Raw genomic sequence first — 19190 nt, forward strand, 5'->3', positions numbered from 1 at the left:
AATACATCCAACTCTCAACTCCTCAGCTTCTTCTAAAGCAAAATTTGTAACAAAAAATCTTGGAGTCTGAAAGATATTCACTGTTTTCTCAGATAGAAAACATACTGGCAGTACCAATCCCATACAGATTTGCAGCTTATAACAAACGCTGTTCTTGTATAACAGGGCAAGGAATTCTGCAAAAACACTGTAATGTTAAGGAATATATCATTTTTCTTTATTTCACCATGTTTAGTTACATTTGTACATCCTAGGTTTTATGTATCATTTCACAGAATCATAGACTATCAGGGTTGGAAGGGACCTCAGGAGGTCATCTAGTCCAACCCCCTGCTCAAAGCAGGACCAATCCCCAACTAAATCATCCCAGCCAGGGCTTTGTCAAGCCTGACCTTAAAAACATCTAAGGAAGGTGATTCCACCACCTCCCGAGGTAATGCATTCCAGTGTTTCACCACCCTCCTAGTGAAAATTTTTTTCCTAATATCCAATCTAAACCTCCCCCACTGCAACTTGAGACCATTACTCCTCGTTCTGTCATCTGCTACCACTGAGAACAGTTGAGATCCATCCTCTTTGGAACCCCCCTTTCAGGTAGTTGAAAGCAGCTATCATATCCCCCCTCATTCTTCTCTTCCGCAGACTAAACAATCCCGGTTCCCTCAGCCTCTCCTCTTAAGTCATATGTTCCAGTCCCCTAATAATTTTTGTTGCCCTCTGCTGGACGTTTTCCAATTTTTCCACATCCTTCTTGTAGTGTGGGGCCCAAAACTGGACACAGTACTCCAGATGAGACCTCACCAAAGTCGAATAGAGGGGAACGATCACGTCCCTCGATCTGCTGGCAGTGCCCCTACTTATACATCCCAAAATGCCATTAGCCTTCTTGGCAACAAGGGCACACTGTTGACTCATATCCAGCTTCTCGTCCACTGTAACCCCTAGGTCCTTTTCTGCAGAACTGCTGCCGAGCCATTCGGTCCCTAGTCTGTAGCAGTGCATTGGATTATTCCGTCCTAAGTGCAGGACTCTGCACTTGTCCTTGTTGAACCTCATCAGATTTCTTTTGGCCCAATCCTCTAATTTGTCTAGGTCCCTCTGTATCCTATCCCTACCCTCCAGCGTATCTACCTCTCCTCCCAGTTTAGTGTCATCTGAAAACTTGCTGAGGGTGCAATCCACACCATCCTCCAGATCATTTATGGAGATATTGAACAAAACCGGCCCGAGGACCAATCCTTGGGGCACTCCACTTGATACCGGCTGCCAATTAGACATGGAGCCATTGATCACTACCCGTTGAGCCTGACAATCTAGCCAACTTTCTATTCACCTTATAGTCCATTCATCCAGCCCATACTTCTTTAACTTGCTGGCAAGAATACTGTGGGAGACCATCTCAAAAGCTTTGCTAAAGTCAAGGAATAACAAAGCCCTGGCTGGGATGATTTAACTGGGAATTGGTCCTGCTTTGAGCAGGGGGTTGGACTAGATGACCTTCTGGGGTCCCTTCCAACCCTTATATTCTATGATTCTATGATTCTATGAACACATCCACTGCTTTCCCCTCATCCACAGAGCCAGTTATCTCATCGTAGAAGGCAATTAGATTAGTCAGGCATAACTTGCCCTTGGTGAATCCATGCTGACTGTTCCTGATCACTTTCCTCTCCTCTAAGTGCTTCAGAAATGATTCCTTGAGGATCTGCTCCATGATTTTTCCAGGGACTGAGTGAGGCTGACAGGCTTGTAGTTCCCAGGATCCTCCTTCTTCCCTTTTTTACAGATGGGCACTACATTAGCCTTTTTCCAGTTCTCTGGGTCCTCCCCCGATCGCCATGAGTTTTCAAAGATAATGGCCAATGGCTCTGCAATCACATCCGCCAACTCCTTTAGCACTCTCGGATGCAGCGCATCCGGCCCCATGGACTTGTGTTCATCCAGCTTTTCTAAATAGTCCCAAACCACTTCTTTCTCCACAGAGGGCTGGTCACCTCCTCCCCATGCTGTGCTGCCCAGTGCAGTAGTCTGGTAGCTTACCTTGTTCATGAAGACAGAGGCAAAAAAAGCATTGAGTACATTAGCTTTTTCCACATCCTCTGTCACTAGGTTGCCTCCCTCATTCAGTAAGGGGCCCACACTTCCCTTGACTTTCTTCTTGTTGCTAACATACCTGAAGAAACCCTTCTTGTTACTCTTAACATCTCTTGCTAGCTGCAACTACAGGTGTGATTTGGCCTTCCTGATTTCACTCCTGCATGCCCAAGCAATATTTTTATACCCCTTCCTGGTCATTCGTCCAGTCTTCCACTTTTTTGTGTTTAAGATCAGCAAGAATTTCACTGTTAAGCCAAACTAGTCACCTGGCATATTGACTATTCTTTCTACACTTCGGGATGGTTTGTCCCTGTAATCTCAATAAGGATTCTTTAAAATACAGCTTTATTTCATACCCTATATCTTACCACGTTTGTCTTTATATGGGTCTTCATTACTTTAAAAACTCTTAGTGAATAATTTTCAAAGGTGTTGAGCTCTTGTACCGTCACACTTTTTCTTTAGCTATTCGTGTGTGTAGAGAATGGTTGGCTGAACTTTCTAACACCTTTGGATTGATAAATGATCACTTTATCATTTAAGTAATATGAAAGTATATGAAAGTAATATGGAAGTAATATGAAAAAGTATATAATGAGATCTAGTTCATAATGATACATTAACTGAAAGTATTACATAAATTTCTATATCCATTCTTTCTTTGCTGCTAGGTTTCTTGAGATTTAATAAAACACTGACTCAAAGAGTCATTTATGTGAGCTCATTACCTCTCTCTTTGGAACTTTTATAGCTAGATACAACATCTAAATGACATTTATTTTCTAATCAGTGTTTTTTTAAGGTGATAATATTTTCACAATAGAAAGGACATTTTTATGGCAACATTTTTTAGAGTTGTGAAATACTCATATAAAATAAAAAAGTACTTGTTCTCTTGTCAGTGCTGCCAGTTTCTAAGCTAAAGTGACATATGCATATTGCTCAGAGTGGAGAATATCTTCTAAAAACTTGTTTTAATGGGTTTATCATGAGACACTAGACATGTGACACTACCATTCATTTTGACAAAGTGTCATAAGAACATAAGAATGGCCATATTGGGTCGGACCAATGGTCCATCTAGCTCAGTATCCTGCCATCTCACAGTGGCTGGTGCCAGATGCTTCAGAATGAATGAACAGAGCAGGCTGATCATCAAGTGATCCATTCCCTGTCTTCCAGTCCCCTTAGTTGTCTCTTTTCTAAAATGTACAGTCCCAGTCTTTCTAATCTCTCCTCACATGGAAGCTGTTCTATACCCTTAATCATTTTGGTTCTCTGTACTTTTTTCCGATTCTAATATTTCTTTTTTGAAATGGGTCAACTACTGAATTGCATGCAGTATTCCAGGTGTGGGAATACCGTTGATTTATATTGTGGCATTAAGATATTTTCTGTTTTATCTATCCCTTTCCTAGTGGTTCCTAACATTGTTCGCTTTTTTGACTGCTGCTGCACATTGAGCGGATGTTTTCAGAGAACTATCCACAATGACTCCAAGATTTCTTTCTTGAGTAGTAACAGCTAATTTAGACCCCATCATTATGTATGTTTAGTTGGGATTATGTTTTCCAATATGTAGTACTTTGCATTTATCAACCTTCAATTTCATCTAGCATTTTGATGGGTGACTGGTCAGTTTTGTGAAATCCCTTTAACTGTTACCCAAGTCCAAAGCTGACTGCTTTGTTCTGAGTCATTTGTAAACTTTGTCACCTCACTGTTTACCCCTTTTTCCTAGATCACTTACCAGTGTTGAATAACACTGATCCCAGTAGAAATCCTTGGGGGACCTCACTATTTACCTCCCTCCACTGTGAAAACTAACTATTTATTCTGACCCTTTGTTTCCTATCTTTTAACTAGTTACTGATCCATGAGAGGACCTTCCCTCTTATCCCATGACTACTTAGTTTGCTTAAGAGCCTTTGGTGAGGGACTTTGTCAAGGCTTTCTGAAAATCCAGTTACACTGGATCACCCTTGTTCACATGTTTGTTGACCCCCCTCCCCCACATAATTCTAATAGATTGGTGAGGCATGATTTCCCTTTACAAAAGCCATGTTGACTCTTCTCAAATACACTGTGTTCATCTATGTGTCCGATAATTCTATTCTTTACTATAGTTGCAACTACTTTGCTTGGTACAGGAGAAGGCTTACTAGCCTGTAATTGCCAGGATTGCTTTAAAAAAACATTCTCCAGTTCCTAATAAACCTTAATCTTTCCTCTGAACACCATCATCTCATCCATGCATTGAGACCGTACAGTTCTGCCTGCCTAACTGGCCCTGCTTGTGGAATGGGAAGCATTTCAGAGAATGCTACCATGGAGGTCCTGGACTTCAGTCTGCTATCTAGCAGCCTAAATTTGGCCTCCAGGATCTCTCCCTATGTCACTGAACCACGACCTTTGGCTCCTCCTCAGCACTGCACAGATGTCTCGAGAGGCCCCTCAGCCGTCGCACACAGCAGGCAATTCACCATATGGTTCTCTCCGTCATCATAAACCCAACTATCTATATATCTATTAATTCAATCACCAATTACTATTACCTATCTACCTAATATGAGCGACCTCTCCAGGGGAGAGGTATCCTCAGTGAGAGAGGATACCTTGAGATCATCTGGAAGCAGGGTCCCAACTATGGGATCTTTTCTGTCTTCTCCAACTTGATGATCTCCTTCCTAAGACTCTCATCCTCCTCATCAGCACAGAGGCTGTCAGCCTTGGGGTGGGACTACTCTACTGTGTCCGTGAACTCCTCCAGTTCAGTCACTCTGGTTTTGAGCCCCCCGTACATGGTCTCTGAGGGCCATGTGCGACTTGTACCGAATGCACACATATAGCACCTGACCACAATACATATAATCATGCATGTTGCATTCAGTGCAATAAGATGGGTAACCCCCAGTCTGCTGCCTGACTTCCGCCTGTATTATTTTTACTCTTGCAGGGTAGTGTGTGTAGTGTGTGTGGTGTTTTTTGCACAGGGAGTGTGTGTGTGTGGGGGGGGGTGTTACTGGTCAAAGTTTAGAGAATATTTATTAGGTGTGTCTGGCTTTCACAGTCCCTCGCTGAACTCCCCTACTAAAGTCCCCTGTTTGTTTGCTAGCTCCTCCTAGGGGGAGGGATAGCTCAGTGGTTTGAGCATTGGCTTGCTAAACCCAGGGTTGTGAGCTTAATCCTTGAGGGGGCCATTTAGGGATCTGGGGCAAAAATTGGGGATTGGTCCTGCTTTGAACAGGGGGTTGGACTAGATGATCTCCTGAGGTCCCTTCCAACCCTGATATTCTATGATAGCATCTGTGTTCATTTGACATCACTCCAAACACTTCATCACACTGAATGGTCATTCACTGTCTTGTTTGTTCCTGGTAAACTCAGAGCAAATTCTACTTTGCATATAGCAATATGTCTTAAACAGACATTACGTAATATACAAAAATCAAACATTTTGATTGATAACATGGAAAATCAGGGACACTTCAGGTATCATAGAATCATTGAACTGGAACGGACCTCAAGAGGTCATCTAGTCCAGTCCCCTGCACTCAAGGCAGGACTAAGTATTATCTAGACCATCCCTGACAGGTGTTTATCCAACCTGCTCTTAAAAATCCCCAATGATGAAGATTCCACAACCTCCCTAGACAATTTATTCCAGTGCTTAACCACTCTGACAGGAAGTTTTTCCTAATGTCCAACCTAAATCATTCTTGCTGCAATTTAAGCCCATTACTTCTTGTCTTATCCTCAGAGTTAAGAAGAACAATTTTTCTCCCTTTTCCTTGTAAAAACCTTTTATGTACTTGAAAACTGTTATCTCCCCTCTCAGTCTTCTCTTCTCCAGACTAAACAAACCCAATGTTTTCAATCTTCCCCCATAGGTCATGTTTTATAGACCTTTTATCATTTTAGTTGCTCTTCTCCGGACTTTCTCCAATTTGTCCACATCTTTCCTGAAATGTGGTGCCCAGAACTGGACACAATACTCCAGTTGAGGCATAATCAGTGCGAGTAGAGTGGAAGACTTACTTCTTGTGTCTTGCTTACAATACTCCTGCTAATACATCCCAGAATGATGTTTGCTTTTTTTGCAACAGCGTTACACTGTTGACTCATATTTTGCTTGTGATCCACTATGATCCCCAGATCCCTTTCCGCAGTACCCCTTCCTAGGCAGTCATTTCCGATTTTGTATGTGTGCAACTGATTGTTCTTTCCTAATTGGAGTACTTTACATTTGTCCTTATTGAATTTCATCCTGTTTACATGAGACCATTTCTCCACTTTGTCCAGATCATTTTGGATTTTAATCCTATCCTCCAAAGCACTTGCAACAACTCCCAGCTTGGTATCATCCGCAAACTTTTTGTAAATGTACTCTCTATGCCATTATCTAAATCATTGATGAAGATACTGAACAGAACCAGACCCAGGACTGATCCCTGTGGGACCCCACTCGTTATGCCCTTCCAGCATGACTGTGAACCACTGATAACTACTCTCTGAGAATGATTTTCAACCAATTATGCACCCACCTTATAGTAGCTCCATCTAGGTTGTATTTCTCTAGTTTGTTTATGGGAAGGTCATGCGAGACAGTATCAAAAACCTTACTAAAGTCAAGATATACCACATCTACCACTTTCCCCCTATCCACAAGGTTTGTTACCCTTTCTAAGAAAGCTATCAGGTGGGATTGACACAATTTGTTCTTGACAAATCCATGTTGACTGTTACTTATCACCTCATTATCTTCTAGGTGTTTGCAAATTGATTTCTTAATTATTTGCTCCATTGTCTTTCCGGGTACAGAAGTTAAGCTGACTGGTCTGTAATTCTTTGGGTTGTCCTTATTTCCTTTTTATAAATGGGCAGTATATTTGCCCTTTTCCAGTCTTCTGGAATGTCTCCCGTCTTCCATGACTTTTCGAAGATAATTGCTAATGGTCCTGTGATTTGAAGACATCTAACTTGTCTAAGTAATTTTTGACATGTTCTTTCCCTATTTCAGACTCTGATCCTACCTCATTTTCACTGGCATTAACTATGTTAGACATCCAATCGCCACCAACCTTCTTGGTGAAAACCAAAACAAAGTCATTAAGTACCTCTGCCATTTCCACATTTTCTGTTATTGTCTTTCACCCTTCATTGAGTAATGGGCCTATTCTGTCCTTGGTCTTCCTCTTGCTTCTAATGTGTTTGTAGAATGTTTTCATGTTACTTTTTATGTCTCTAACTAGCTTGATCTCATTTTGTGCCTTGGCTTTTCTAATTTTGTCACTACATACTTGTGTTATTTTTTTTATTCATCCTTTGTAATTTGACTGAGTTTCCACTTTTTGTAGGACTCTTTTTTGAGTTTTAAGATCATTGAAGATCTCCTGGAAGAAGATCTTCCTGAAAAGAAGTTTGTGGGACACTGGGAAATCAAATGGCTAACTAGGATTATCCCAGTAAAACTGGCATGATCTTTCATATGTTTGCACAGTTAGCTTCTTTATATTATGCAGTCAGTGTATTTTTAAATGTGCTTGTTTTGGTCAGTGAAAATGCTTTTTGAGGTTAAAATAAAAATAGGTGAGTTAACATCACCTGAAATTTTGCATTGTTTGAGTGGGAAATGGGTATCGGAATGTCTTGATCTAAATCTGAAGGTGACTGTAGAGTACGTGTTAGAATTATTATGTAATCAGTTCACCATGACAAGAATAAAATACAGTAGAACCTCAGACTTACGAACACCAGAGTTACAAACTGACCAGCTGACCACACACTTCATTTGGAACTGGAAGTACACAATCAGGCAGCAGCAGAGACCAAAAAAAAAGCAAAAAAGCAAATACAGTACAGTACTGTATTAAATGTATACTACTTAAAAAAATAAAGGGAAAGCAGCATTTTTCTTTTGTATAGTAAAGTTTCAAAGCTATATTAAATCAATGTTCAGTTGTAAACTTTTTAAAGAACAACCATAATGTTTTTTCAGAGTTACGAACATTTCAGAGTTATGAACAACCTCCATTCCTGTGGTGTTGGTAATTCTGAGGTTCAGCTTTACTGAGATGAACAGTAAGGGATCTACTTCCAAGGGATTTTACTTTCTTACCCCTTCTATTCACTGTGTAGATGGACAAACTTTGGTCTGCAATTTTCTTCATATACTGATAATAGCCAGCTCTGTCTCTTTGTAATTGAACCTTCTTTCTATAGACTTTCCCAGTATCTCTCTCTGGTATTCATTAGGTTAGGGATATTTCCAATAGCAGTCAGCAATGTTAGGGGCTCTAGAGTAGCTAGGGTGACCAAACAGCAAGTGTGAAAAATCGGGACAGGGAGTGGGAGTTAATAGGAGCCGATATAAGAAAAAGACCCCAAAATCAGGACTGTCCCTATAAAATCGGGACAGCTGGTCACCCAAAGAGCAGACAGCTTGCCACATTCCTTCATGCCTTTAAGCTCCATATTGATTAGTTCTTGTATGACAAAAGTTTATATTAATAATAAAATCCATCAGCTACAATCTGACTTGATAATAAATGTACAGTATTGTTTTACACAATGGTAACGTGCGCAAGCTGTCTTATGACTATCTGTTCACTGTGTCAGTCAGAATTCTCTGGGTCATCTAGGAAACAGGGAAAATCCTGCACCTGTTTTTGTAACCAAACACGTGCCTGCCTGCAATGAAATTCATTGTGCAGAAGTTTCAGGAGTTTGATTTGGAAAGTCCTTGATGAGGTCTTGCACCCCATACAGGCTGCAGAGGATGGGAAAAGGGTCGGTCAGGGGAGGAGATGGAGCTGGGTTTGTGGATATGAAATTATGTATATCCACTGGTCATCACTCCTTATCAAGCAGGGGCACAGCAGTAGCAAAAGCTTCTGCATCCACAGGGTTGCAGTAGCAGCAGTGTTGTGGCACGGTGGGAGGACTTCCCCTTTCCCATGGAAGTCTCTGCATGCAAGTCTGGCTACACAATTTGTGTGAGGAGAGAGGGGGCAGATTTTGCCTATGGTGAGGACTAATATTTGAGCTAAAACTGCATAATAATTACAAAATAATTGCAATGTTGTGACAGGCTCAATGTCTCCTACTTCGAAAGCAATTATTTTGGCTTCTTTCAACACTGGCATTTATATAGCAGTAGTAGGGCTTTACGATGTGCAACTGACTCAAGAACTTTATTCTTATCTGTATGTATAATGATCTTTATCGACAGTACTGTTTCTTTTCTTTTTAATAAATCTTAGATTAGTTAATAAGAATTGGCTGTATGTGTGTGCTTGAGTAAAATCTGAAATATTCATTGACCTGGTGGGTAATGTGTCTGATCCTTTGGAATTGGTAGAACTTTATGGTGAATAAGATTTTAGTAATCCTCATCATATTTGATTTGGCTGTCCGGGTAGGAGCCCAAGGTTGGATTAGTTAAGGAAGACTATTTTGGGGCTTCTTGGTAACCAGTAAGGAATTATAGAAGCTGTTTTGTTGCTAGCTTGGTGAATCTAATTATTAGAACAGACCACCAGTGTTAGGGATCGTCTGCCCCATTCTTTGCAGTTTGCCCTGATTGAGCAATCTCAGCATGGTCCCTCCCCAGCAATCACGGTCACTAACTGGACTTTCTGGCCTGCCTTAGCTCTTTCTGGGCAAGTCTGAGGAGGACACCCGATCAGTCACCTTTAGGGCTTATCTGAAAAGAAAACATATTCCCAAAATGTCGAGGTCCGCCCATCACGAGTTTGCACCTTAATGTTGTCTGTGTTCTTGACTGTAATTGACTGAGTGTTCCATAATTTACAGTAATACAAAATGCTCTGGTCCTCTGACTGCTCACAGAATCCTGACTGGCTGATGAGAAGTCTGAAATATCATTAGACTACATTAAATGTGCTGCAGAATACTGAATAATCCTGTATCGTTACGAATGTGCTGCTGTCCTGGGAGATGAGGTGGCGAGACTGTCTAACATTTTGTACTATGTCAGAGCTAGTCAGTAGAATGGAGTAATAATGATAAAGCTGAGAAGTAGGGGGTGTGTGAAGAACGGCTTTTTCTAAAACACAGTTCTGGAGAGGCAATTGCCAATTCTTTTATGTTTTCACATTAAAATTCTGAGATGGGAGGAAGGGCTCATGCTACAGCTCTTCCGGCCATACTAGTATTGTGGAATAAAGAAGAAACCCGTCACTGTAAATTGCACACAAACTAAATGGGATGGTGTCAAGGTTCCTCCCCCACTCTGAACTCTAGGGTACAGATGTGGGGACCTGCATGAAAACCTCCTAAGCTTATGTCAAGGTTCCTCCCCCACTCTGAACTCTAGGGTACAGATGTGGGGACCTGCATGAAAAACCTCCTAAGCTTATCTTTACCAGCTTAGGTCAAAACTTCCCCAAGGTACAAAATATTCCACCCGTTGTTCTTGGACTGGCCGCTACCACCACCAAACTAATACTGGTTACTGGGGAAGAACTGTTTGGACGCGTCTTTCCCCCCAAAATACTTCCCAAAACCTTGCACCCCACTTCCTGGACAAGGTTTGGTAAAAAACCTCACCAATTTGCCTATGTGACTACAGACCCAGACCCTTGGATCTTAAGAACAATGAACAATCCTCCCAACACTTGCACCCCCCCTTTCCTGGGAAATGTTGGATAAAAAGCCTCACCAATTTGCATAGGTGACCACAGACCCAAACCCTTGGATCTGAGAACAATGAAAAAGCATTCAGTTCTCTTACAAGAAGACTTTTAATAAAAATAGAAGTAAATAGAAATAAAGAAATCCCCCCTGTAAAATCAGGATGGTAGATATCTTACAGGGTAATTAGATTCAAAAACATAGAGAACCCCTCTAGGCAAAACCTCAAGTTACAAAAAAGATACACAGACAGAAATAGTTATTCTATTCAGCACAATTCTTTTCTCAGCCATTTAAAGAAATCATAATCTAACACATACCTAGCTAGATTACTTACTAAAAGTTCTAAGACTCCATTCCTGGTCTATCCCCGGCAGAAACCAGCATATAGACAGACACACAGACCCTTTGTTTCTCTCCCTCCTCCCAGCTTTTGAAAGTATCTTGTCTCCTCATTGGTCATTTTGGTCAGGTGCCAGTGAGGTTACCTTTAGCTTCTTAACCCTTTACAGATGAGAGGAGCTTTCCCCTGGCCAGGAGGGATTTCAAAGGGGTTTACCCTTCCCTTTATATTTATGACAGCTTACTTTTACCAGCTTAGGTTAAAACTTCCCCAAGGTACAAATTAATTTTATCCTTTGTCCTTGGAATAACCACTGCCACCACCAAACTCTAACTGGGTTTACTGGGAAACATAGTTTGGACACGTCTTTCCCCCCAAAATCCTCCCAACCCTTGCACCTCACTTTCTGGGAAAGGTTTGGTAAAAATCCTCACCAATTTGCATAGGTGACCACAGACCCAAACCCTTGGATCTGAGAAAATGAAAAAGCATTCAGTTTTCTTACAAGAAGACTTTTAATAGAAATAGAAGTAAATAGGAGTAAAGGAATCACCCCTGTAAAACCAGGATGGTAGGTACCTTACAGGGTAATTAGATTCAAAACATAGAGAATCCCTCTAGGCAAAACCTTAAGTTACAAAAAAGACACACAGACAGAAATAGTCATTCTATTCAGCACAATTCTTTTCTCAGCCATTTAAACAAATCATAATCTAACGCATACCTAGCTAGATTACTTACTAAAAGTTCTAAGACTCCATTCCTGTTCTATCCCCGGCAAAGCAACATACCAACAGACACACAGACCCTTTGTTTCTCTCCCTCCTCCCAGCTTTTGAAAGTATCTTGTCTCCTCATTGGTCATTTTGGTCAGGTGCCAGCGAGGTTACCTTTAGCTTCTTAACCCTTTACAGGTGAGAGGATTTTTCTTCTGGCCAGGAGGGATTTTAAAGGGGTTTAGCCAATTCTTTTATGTTTTCACATTAAAATTCTGAGATGGGATGAAGGGCTCCTGCTACAGCTCTTCCGGCCATACTAGTATTGTGGAATAAAGAAGAAACCCATCACTGTAAATTGCACACAAACTAAATGGGATGGTGTCTTATTTTAAAATCAGAATATCATCGTGCACAGATAGTGTATATGTTTAGGATGCTGTGAGTCCATCTTGTTAGATGTGAATGACAGACGAAGGAACTCATGCTGCTCATTACATCCACTACATATTTATGGCAAAGACCTTTGTCTATGCCAGGGATTTGCCCTGGTTAGATCCATTGGTAGCAGCTCACTAGTGTAGCTGCCCTGAGGCAAACCCCTAGTGTAGCCAGACAATGCTGCAGTTGGTCAGGACACACAGGTGAATGAGAACAGGCACAGAGGTGGATTTAATGGCTGAACACAACTCCAGTGTCATCTGCCCCGTTTCTCCTGACTTATGTGTGCCAGGTATTTAAATGGGTCCAATGCAAGGGTTACAGGGCTACAACCATAAAACACAATTCAGAGCAGACTAACCTCAACCTATCCCTAGGATTCAGCTCACTCTGGTATATCTTCTCACCCTCCCCACTCTAATGGGGACAGACAGTACCAAAAGAGGGACCTCAGTCTGCAACGACTTCAGGTCTCCCCTTCTTCCAGAAGCACAAGTCTACCAAAGAAATCCCAGGTCTCTTACTTCAGGGAACTGGCCATTTTGGCCTTTTTATCCACACTGGACACCAGCCAAAAGTTATGACAAACTAAACAGTCACACAAGTTACTAATATTTATTTCTAAGTCCTACTGCTATTTAACACAACTGTCTCCATGGGGCTGTAAGGAAGGTGGAAAAAACCCAAAAGGCCCCTCACCATTTGGCACCAATGGGAAAAGTTTCTTCCTAACATCCCAAAAGAGGTAATTGATTAGATCTATAACATCCTGAAATACACGGCTTGTATCCTAAAACTACAGAGGAGGAGGGTAGGATAGCTAAAATGGAGTGAGAAGCTCCAAAAGACCTAGGCAAAGGTTTAAATTAATGGGGTGGGGGGAAAAAAGGGGCCAATTACCTCCCAACTCCCTCTGGCTGGCCAATGGGAGGCAGAGAAACCCTGGAGGAGAAAGGGCCCACCTTTTGTGTTCTGGTGTGTGTCCCCTCCCCCAGCCCTTTCCCAGCGGCTGTCTGCCCCCAGCAGCTCCTATAAAGTTTCCTACCTGTTGAGTCAGGTGAGTGGCATTTGCATCAGTAAAGCTTAGCCCTGTTTGAAACAAGGATAAGCTGCAGTGATGAAAATCATTGCTTATCTCAGTTTACCCTGCATAGACTGTGGTTTGCTGTTGCAACTACACTGGTGGCAAATCCCCATTGTAGACAAAGCCAAATACGTTTTACCTCAGTGAAACTTCTCATGTGAGCAAAGACTATTGAGATGAATATGGGTTGTGGGAATTTTGGACAAGGACACTGGATGAAATCCATTGACTTCAATGGGGCCAGGATTTCATCTACTTTCTTTTATTTCTTCACAAAATGCCACGTACATCAGTAGCATTTTGTAAACAATCATCGTCTAGCAGTTTTCAGCCCATCATGTTTTATTTGTGTAGGATGACTAACAATACATTTCAAAACAATATTATATCTTTCAGATTACCAAAATAACTCTGAAGTTAACTTGCAGTTGAATGAAGGAGGAGTATCAGTGAAAACAGATGTGAGTTTGGAAACTGAAGTCGTTTCTGAAACGTTGGAAACTTCAAGACCATCAGTATTGGTGCTACCAGAAAGGGTATCCTGTGAGGTAAGACCTTTCAATGCTAAAAAGTTAGGGATAAATATCACTCTTCTGCCCTGCCACTGCTACAAGCTCCTTCATAGCATGTCAGTTCTGTGGGGCAGATCACTACTCTGGAGCACAAATGAGAGTTTACCTGCAGTGGGAGTTATGCTGTCTGTGTGTCACATCCAATACAAACATCTGCAAACTAATATGGATTTGGGACAATCGTTACATGACTTTACTTCTATTAAAAATTGTTTGGCAGATTGGGTCAGATATAATTCCGCTTCAACATGTTTCATTGCAATGTAAAGGAAAATTGTAGTCAGGAACTTTCAAAAGATATTAATTGCCTCTCAGTAAGAATCAGGTTTGGGGTGGTAGATGTGTGTGTGTGGATGTGTGTGTGTGTGTGTGTGTGTGTGTGTGTGTGTGTACAAACATATGAATGCTCATTTTTAAAAATCAACACTGTATGTGAGAAAACACAAAAGCATGAAAACTGTATAAAGAGTGCAACATCTGAACCCCAACCCTGTAGCCCTTAGACAAGTAAGTGGCCACAGTCATGTGAGGGCTGAAGAATCAGGTGAATAATGGCATGGCAGAGAAGTGGAAGGAATGTTGTACAGTTTTGGCTGCTATGTTACAAATAGGCTATTCCATGCCACTGAGTAGCAGTGGTTCAGCGAACCCTAGATTACTGATTATAGCTGAAAATCAGATGAAAGACATGCATATAGAACATATTTAGCTTAAAACTTTTACTATTTTGGAAACTCTTTCAGTAATCAGCACTGATGAAACCAATAGGGCTCTACATATATTACGCTAAAACCTATAGAATTGAATAAAGAATTACAGTTAGTATGCTTTAAAATATGTACTTCTGAGAAATACTGTTTTTCCTCACTGGAAAGCCCCATTATGAAGATGGAGAGTATTATTCTAAACCGTAGAAACTTGCAATAGAATTTTAACCTAACAAATTGAATTTAATAATGAATATCCCTTTTATAGAATTTTCTAGGTTAGTTCCGATTTTTTTTGGAAGAGTTGTCATTGTCTGTTAAGTTCTATAAGACCTTTCGATAATATAAATTAGGAAATTATTATTTTGGGAACAGGGGATATACTAGAAAGTATTAAACTGCTTCTCTAAACAGTGAAACAAATATATTCCCTTTTGACTTTTGGGAAATCTTTCTGGTTAAAAAGATAAGAAAAACAAGGGCCTAGATTATCCCTCTGCCCCCAGATTGCTGTTCTGAAGGGTCCTTTCATGCACGGATCACCCCATCACATTCAGAAGGGAGATTATGTAGTGATATAAGGGTATACATTTTGTTTTGAAGGACTAATAAAGAGATTAAGGGTGAAATTTAGTTCAGTTTTAGCTGATCTGAAGGGTGGCAAATATAGCGCAGTGAATTGTTCATAGTGAATGGTTGTTCTGACTCTTGTTCTGTTCTTCAAAGAACACTAGCATGTGTTTATATTTTCCCAGTGAAAATATATAAATTTGCCACAAATCAGTGGGCCAGGTTAAAAGATGTTGAACAGTGCAACATTACAGACCAGTATGACAGTGGGAGTCACCATGAGTGAGTATTAACTGGTGTCACTTGTATACAGAGACGGTTGAGCAGTGCACAAATAAGGGGCGGGCGCAGGAAGGCATAAGATAAAGTAGTCAGCTTATTTTATTTTACACCTTCTTGTTAGTTCCTTGCCTTACTATAATTCTGACTTTAGTATTTAAAATGCACCAGCTTACCCCTAAAACTGAGATGCAGTTTTATACCACCTCTGAGATGCAGCTTACACCACCTAGGTCACCTTTGAATTTGGCCCATCACGTACTGTAGCTCACTAATGTTCTCTATGTTGAAATTCTCTCTTGGTCAGAGGGTCCGCAGAAGACCATTGTACCACTTAAGTTCCTTACCCATGAATCCAATTCTGAGTGTTTAAGTGTGTTTTAAGTAGTGTAGGGGTCCCCTGCATGAGGGGAATGTCACCCTTTGTGGACTGGAAGTGAATATATGATTTTAGGCTTACAGTGAAAAGAATTTAATTATATATGGTTTTAGTAAACAGAATTCAAACTATTACAATAATCCTGTCAATTTTTTACTTAGAGAAACATAAAGGAGAACTTAATGAAATAGCATCACAGCTGTTATATAATAATATTTCAGGATATAAAGCTATTGGTAAAAGAACTTTTCTTGCAACTTACATTAAAGCATATAATTTACATTTTATGGTTTCAGTTTAATTTGGTGAAAGGCTAATGGGAGCATATTTCTAACTTTATAGAACCCTGGTGAAATATTCATTCTTTTGAGAGATGAAATAACGGAAACTGTAGAAATTGAATTCATAACAGACAATCAACGAATTAGGACACAGCCAGCCTTTTGGAATCAGAAGGTCAGATGCATGAAAGCTTTAGGTAAGAGAACATTGCTGTAGCTTTAAATAAATAGAAAATTTTGGTCCTGGACTCTCTTCACTTGTCTTACAATAAGCAGTTTCACTTCCCATCAGAATCTAATATTATTTTGTGTTTCCTGTATATGGGTTTTGCATACAGAGCATTATTATTTTTATTAATACACCAATACAAAGGCTTGTGATTTATGGGAAACTGGATTTTATTGGGTTGTTTTTGTGTGGTTAAGTGGCAGGTGGCAGGCTTTAAAATATCATTGATTAGTCATAGATTAACATTCTTAATAAATTCCTGCTATAAAATGCAAAGCTAATATTCTTATTACAGCATTAGATTTAACAAGATGTTTTGTCTCTTATTTTATTCAGCGAAGTTGTTTTTTTCTTTTTGCCCATATGCCTGTCTATAATTCTTACTGACATCTGAGAACATTTCCCTTCTTTGCTGTGATTTCATATCCACCTCGTTTCTCTATGTTACTCAATCTCCCTTGGTTTCTCTGGGTTTTGTCAATCACTTTATCCATAATATTAGCTATTCTATTTTCTTATTTTGCCTGGAGCATGATAAACCATACAACAACATTTTTCACTGTATGAGTTTCAGAATGCAGAGGGAATGGCCATACCTCCCTCCCAGTTATTGGACTAGAGGTGTGATGGAAATATTCAGCTAGGAGTTCAGGGTTCAATTTGCCTCTCTGTTGCATGCTGTGAATTCCCAAGTGGTAGTACATAATATTTTATTTTAAAAAACCGTGGTAATACCACATCATTTAGAAGGAAAACACTTAAGCTACAATTTTCAAACTTGGTCGCCTGAAGTTAGGCCCTAAAATCCATTGTAACAAAGTTCCTCCTCTACCTTGGTGGGTCTTGCACTTATTGGCGGATTTGCTCGCCTTGGAGCTTCACGGCAGCCCTCAGCTTGGCCGTTTTTCTGAATTCACAGTCCAGGTCGACGACTCCTGTGTCTGACCAGGAGTTGGGAGGATTTGGGGGGAACCCAGGCCCGCCCTTTACTCCGGGTTCCAGCCCAGGGCCCTGTGGAATGCAGCTGTCTAGAGTGCCTCCTGGAACAGCTGTGCGACAGCTACAACTCCCTGGGCTACTTCCCCATGGCCTCCTCCCAATACCTTCTTTATCCTCACCATAGGACCTCCCTCCTGGTGTCTGACAATGCTTGTATGCCTCAGTCCTCCAACAGTCCGCATTCTCGCTCTCAGCTCCTAGTGCCTCTTGCTCCCAGCTCCTCACATGCACACCACAAACTGAAGTGAGCTCCTTTTTAAAAACCAGGTGCCCTGATTAGCCTGCCTTAATTGATTCTAGCAGCTTCTTGATTGGCTGCAGTTGTTCTAATCAGCCTGTCTTAATTGTCTCCCGAAGGTTCCTGATTATTCTGGAACCTTCCCTGTTATCTTACCCAGGGAAAAGGGACCTACTTAGCCTGGGGCTAATATATCTGCCTTCTATTACTCTCCTATAGCCATCTGGCCTGACCCTGTCACGCCATATTTTCAGGTTTCAGAGTAGCAGCCATGTTAGTCTGTATTCGCAAAATGAAAAGGAGTACTTGTGGCACCTTAGAGACTAACCAATTTATTTGAGCATAAGCTTTCGTGATGCATCCGATGAAGTGGCTGTAGCTCACAAAAGCTTATGCTCAAATAAATTGGTTAGTCTCTAAGGTGCCACAAGTACTCCTTTTCTTTACACCATATTTTGGCATCTTTGTTTTGTCAATGAAAGCTGACTTTTGTTGACAAAACTGTGTAGTGTAGACAAGGCCTAAGTAAGTGGCTTAATTTTTTGGGGATGCTAAGCACTAGCAAATCCCATTGTTCCCTCTGAGGCGTATGTGATCTGTGGGTAACAGAAGTGAACATCAGCTTCTCTTCTCTCCCACGGGAGCAGCAGCTATTTCTTGTAATAGTGTTCTCAGATCAGCTCCTGTGGGAGGCTGCATCTCTCTTTGCAGGGAAGAAGTTGATCACAATCACTGACCTCATTCCTCTTCCCTTAAAGGAGCCTCCACTGGCTCCCTCTCACTGGGGATCATAGGTGGCTTTGACAGTAATAGTTGTATGGTGCATTCATTTGTATAGTGCATTAACATTTGTATGGTGCATTCAAAGGGCTATATGGACACTAATTGATCCTTATGACACCATTGTGAGGTTAGATGAGTAGTATTATCCCCATGTTACAGATGGGGAACTGAGGCAAGCAAGTTGTGATTTGATCAGGAAAACATGGCAAGTCAGTGACAGCTGGGATTAGAACAAGAGCTCCTGGGGTCCACGTCTCTGTGAAGTCCATTCAAGTATGGAGGCACTCAAAGGTGAGGTTGCAAGTTGCCTGATTATCCATATGCTTGAGAGTTATTCATTACCAGGATGGCTCCCTGGGGAGGTAGGCGGTGATCTGAAATGGCTGTGCTTGGCCAGAGGAGGATCTTGGTGATGAGGCATCTTTCAGAAAAGACAAACTGAAATTCCATTGACTGTATTGTGGGGGCTCCTCCAGGCATATCTTCTGGGGACATTATTGGGCCAGGGCAGATAGCCATAAGGGGTATAGATTCGTAAACACAAAATACAAAGCATAACTAATATGTTCAGTTTCTTTTTGTCCCAAACCAAGGTCAGTTTTTTGTTCCGTTAGAGCTTTTAAATAAAAAGTGTTTGGCATTCCAACAGAAGCACTATTTTCCTCCCATCATTGTTTAATTTAGCTTCTTTGTTATTTGTCCCTCCCTCCCCTCCCCCCTGGGAAAAACATAGAATAATTGAAGTACAGGAATGCCCGTTTGGACCAAGGATCCAGCTGATTTCATTTTAACAAAGGAAAGTAAAATGAGCTTGTGC

The 19190-nt window shown here is 41.0% G+C and overlaps 1 protein-coding gene across 2 annotated transcripts in view; it reads left to right on the forward strand.

The window, feature by feature from the left end:
* The window catches only part of BANK1 (B cell scaffold protein with ankyrin repeats 1), a 304678-nt gene that overhangs the window by 72547 nt on the left and 212941 nt on the right, over window positions 1-19190 (forward strand). For both annotated transcript variants that reach the window (XM_075127546.1, XM_048847348.2), the window contains 2 exons: window positions 13733-13884; window positions 16186-16321. In XM_075127546.1, the coding sequence (XP_074983647.1) occupies window positions 13733-13884; window positions 16186-16321 (288 nt within the window). The remainder of the gene's footprint in view (window positions 1-13732; window positions 13885-16185; window positions 16322-19190) is intronic.

This window comes from Caretta caretta, chromosome 4, assembly GCF_965140235.1.
Source record: "Caretta caretta isolate rCarCar2 chromosome 4, rCarCar1.hap1, whole genome shotgun sequence".
NCBI classification, from domain to species: domain Eukaryota; kingdom Metazoa; phylum Chordata; order Testudines; family Cheloniidae; genus Caretta; species Caretta caretta.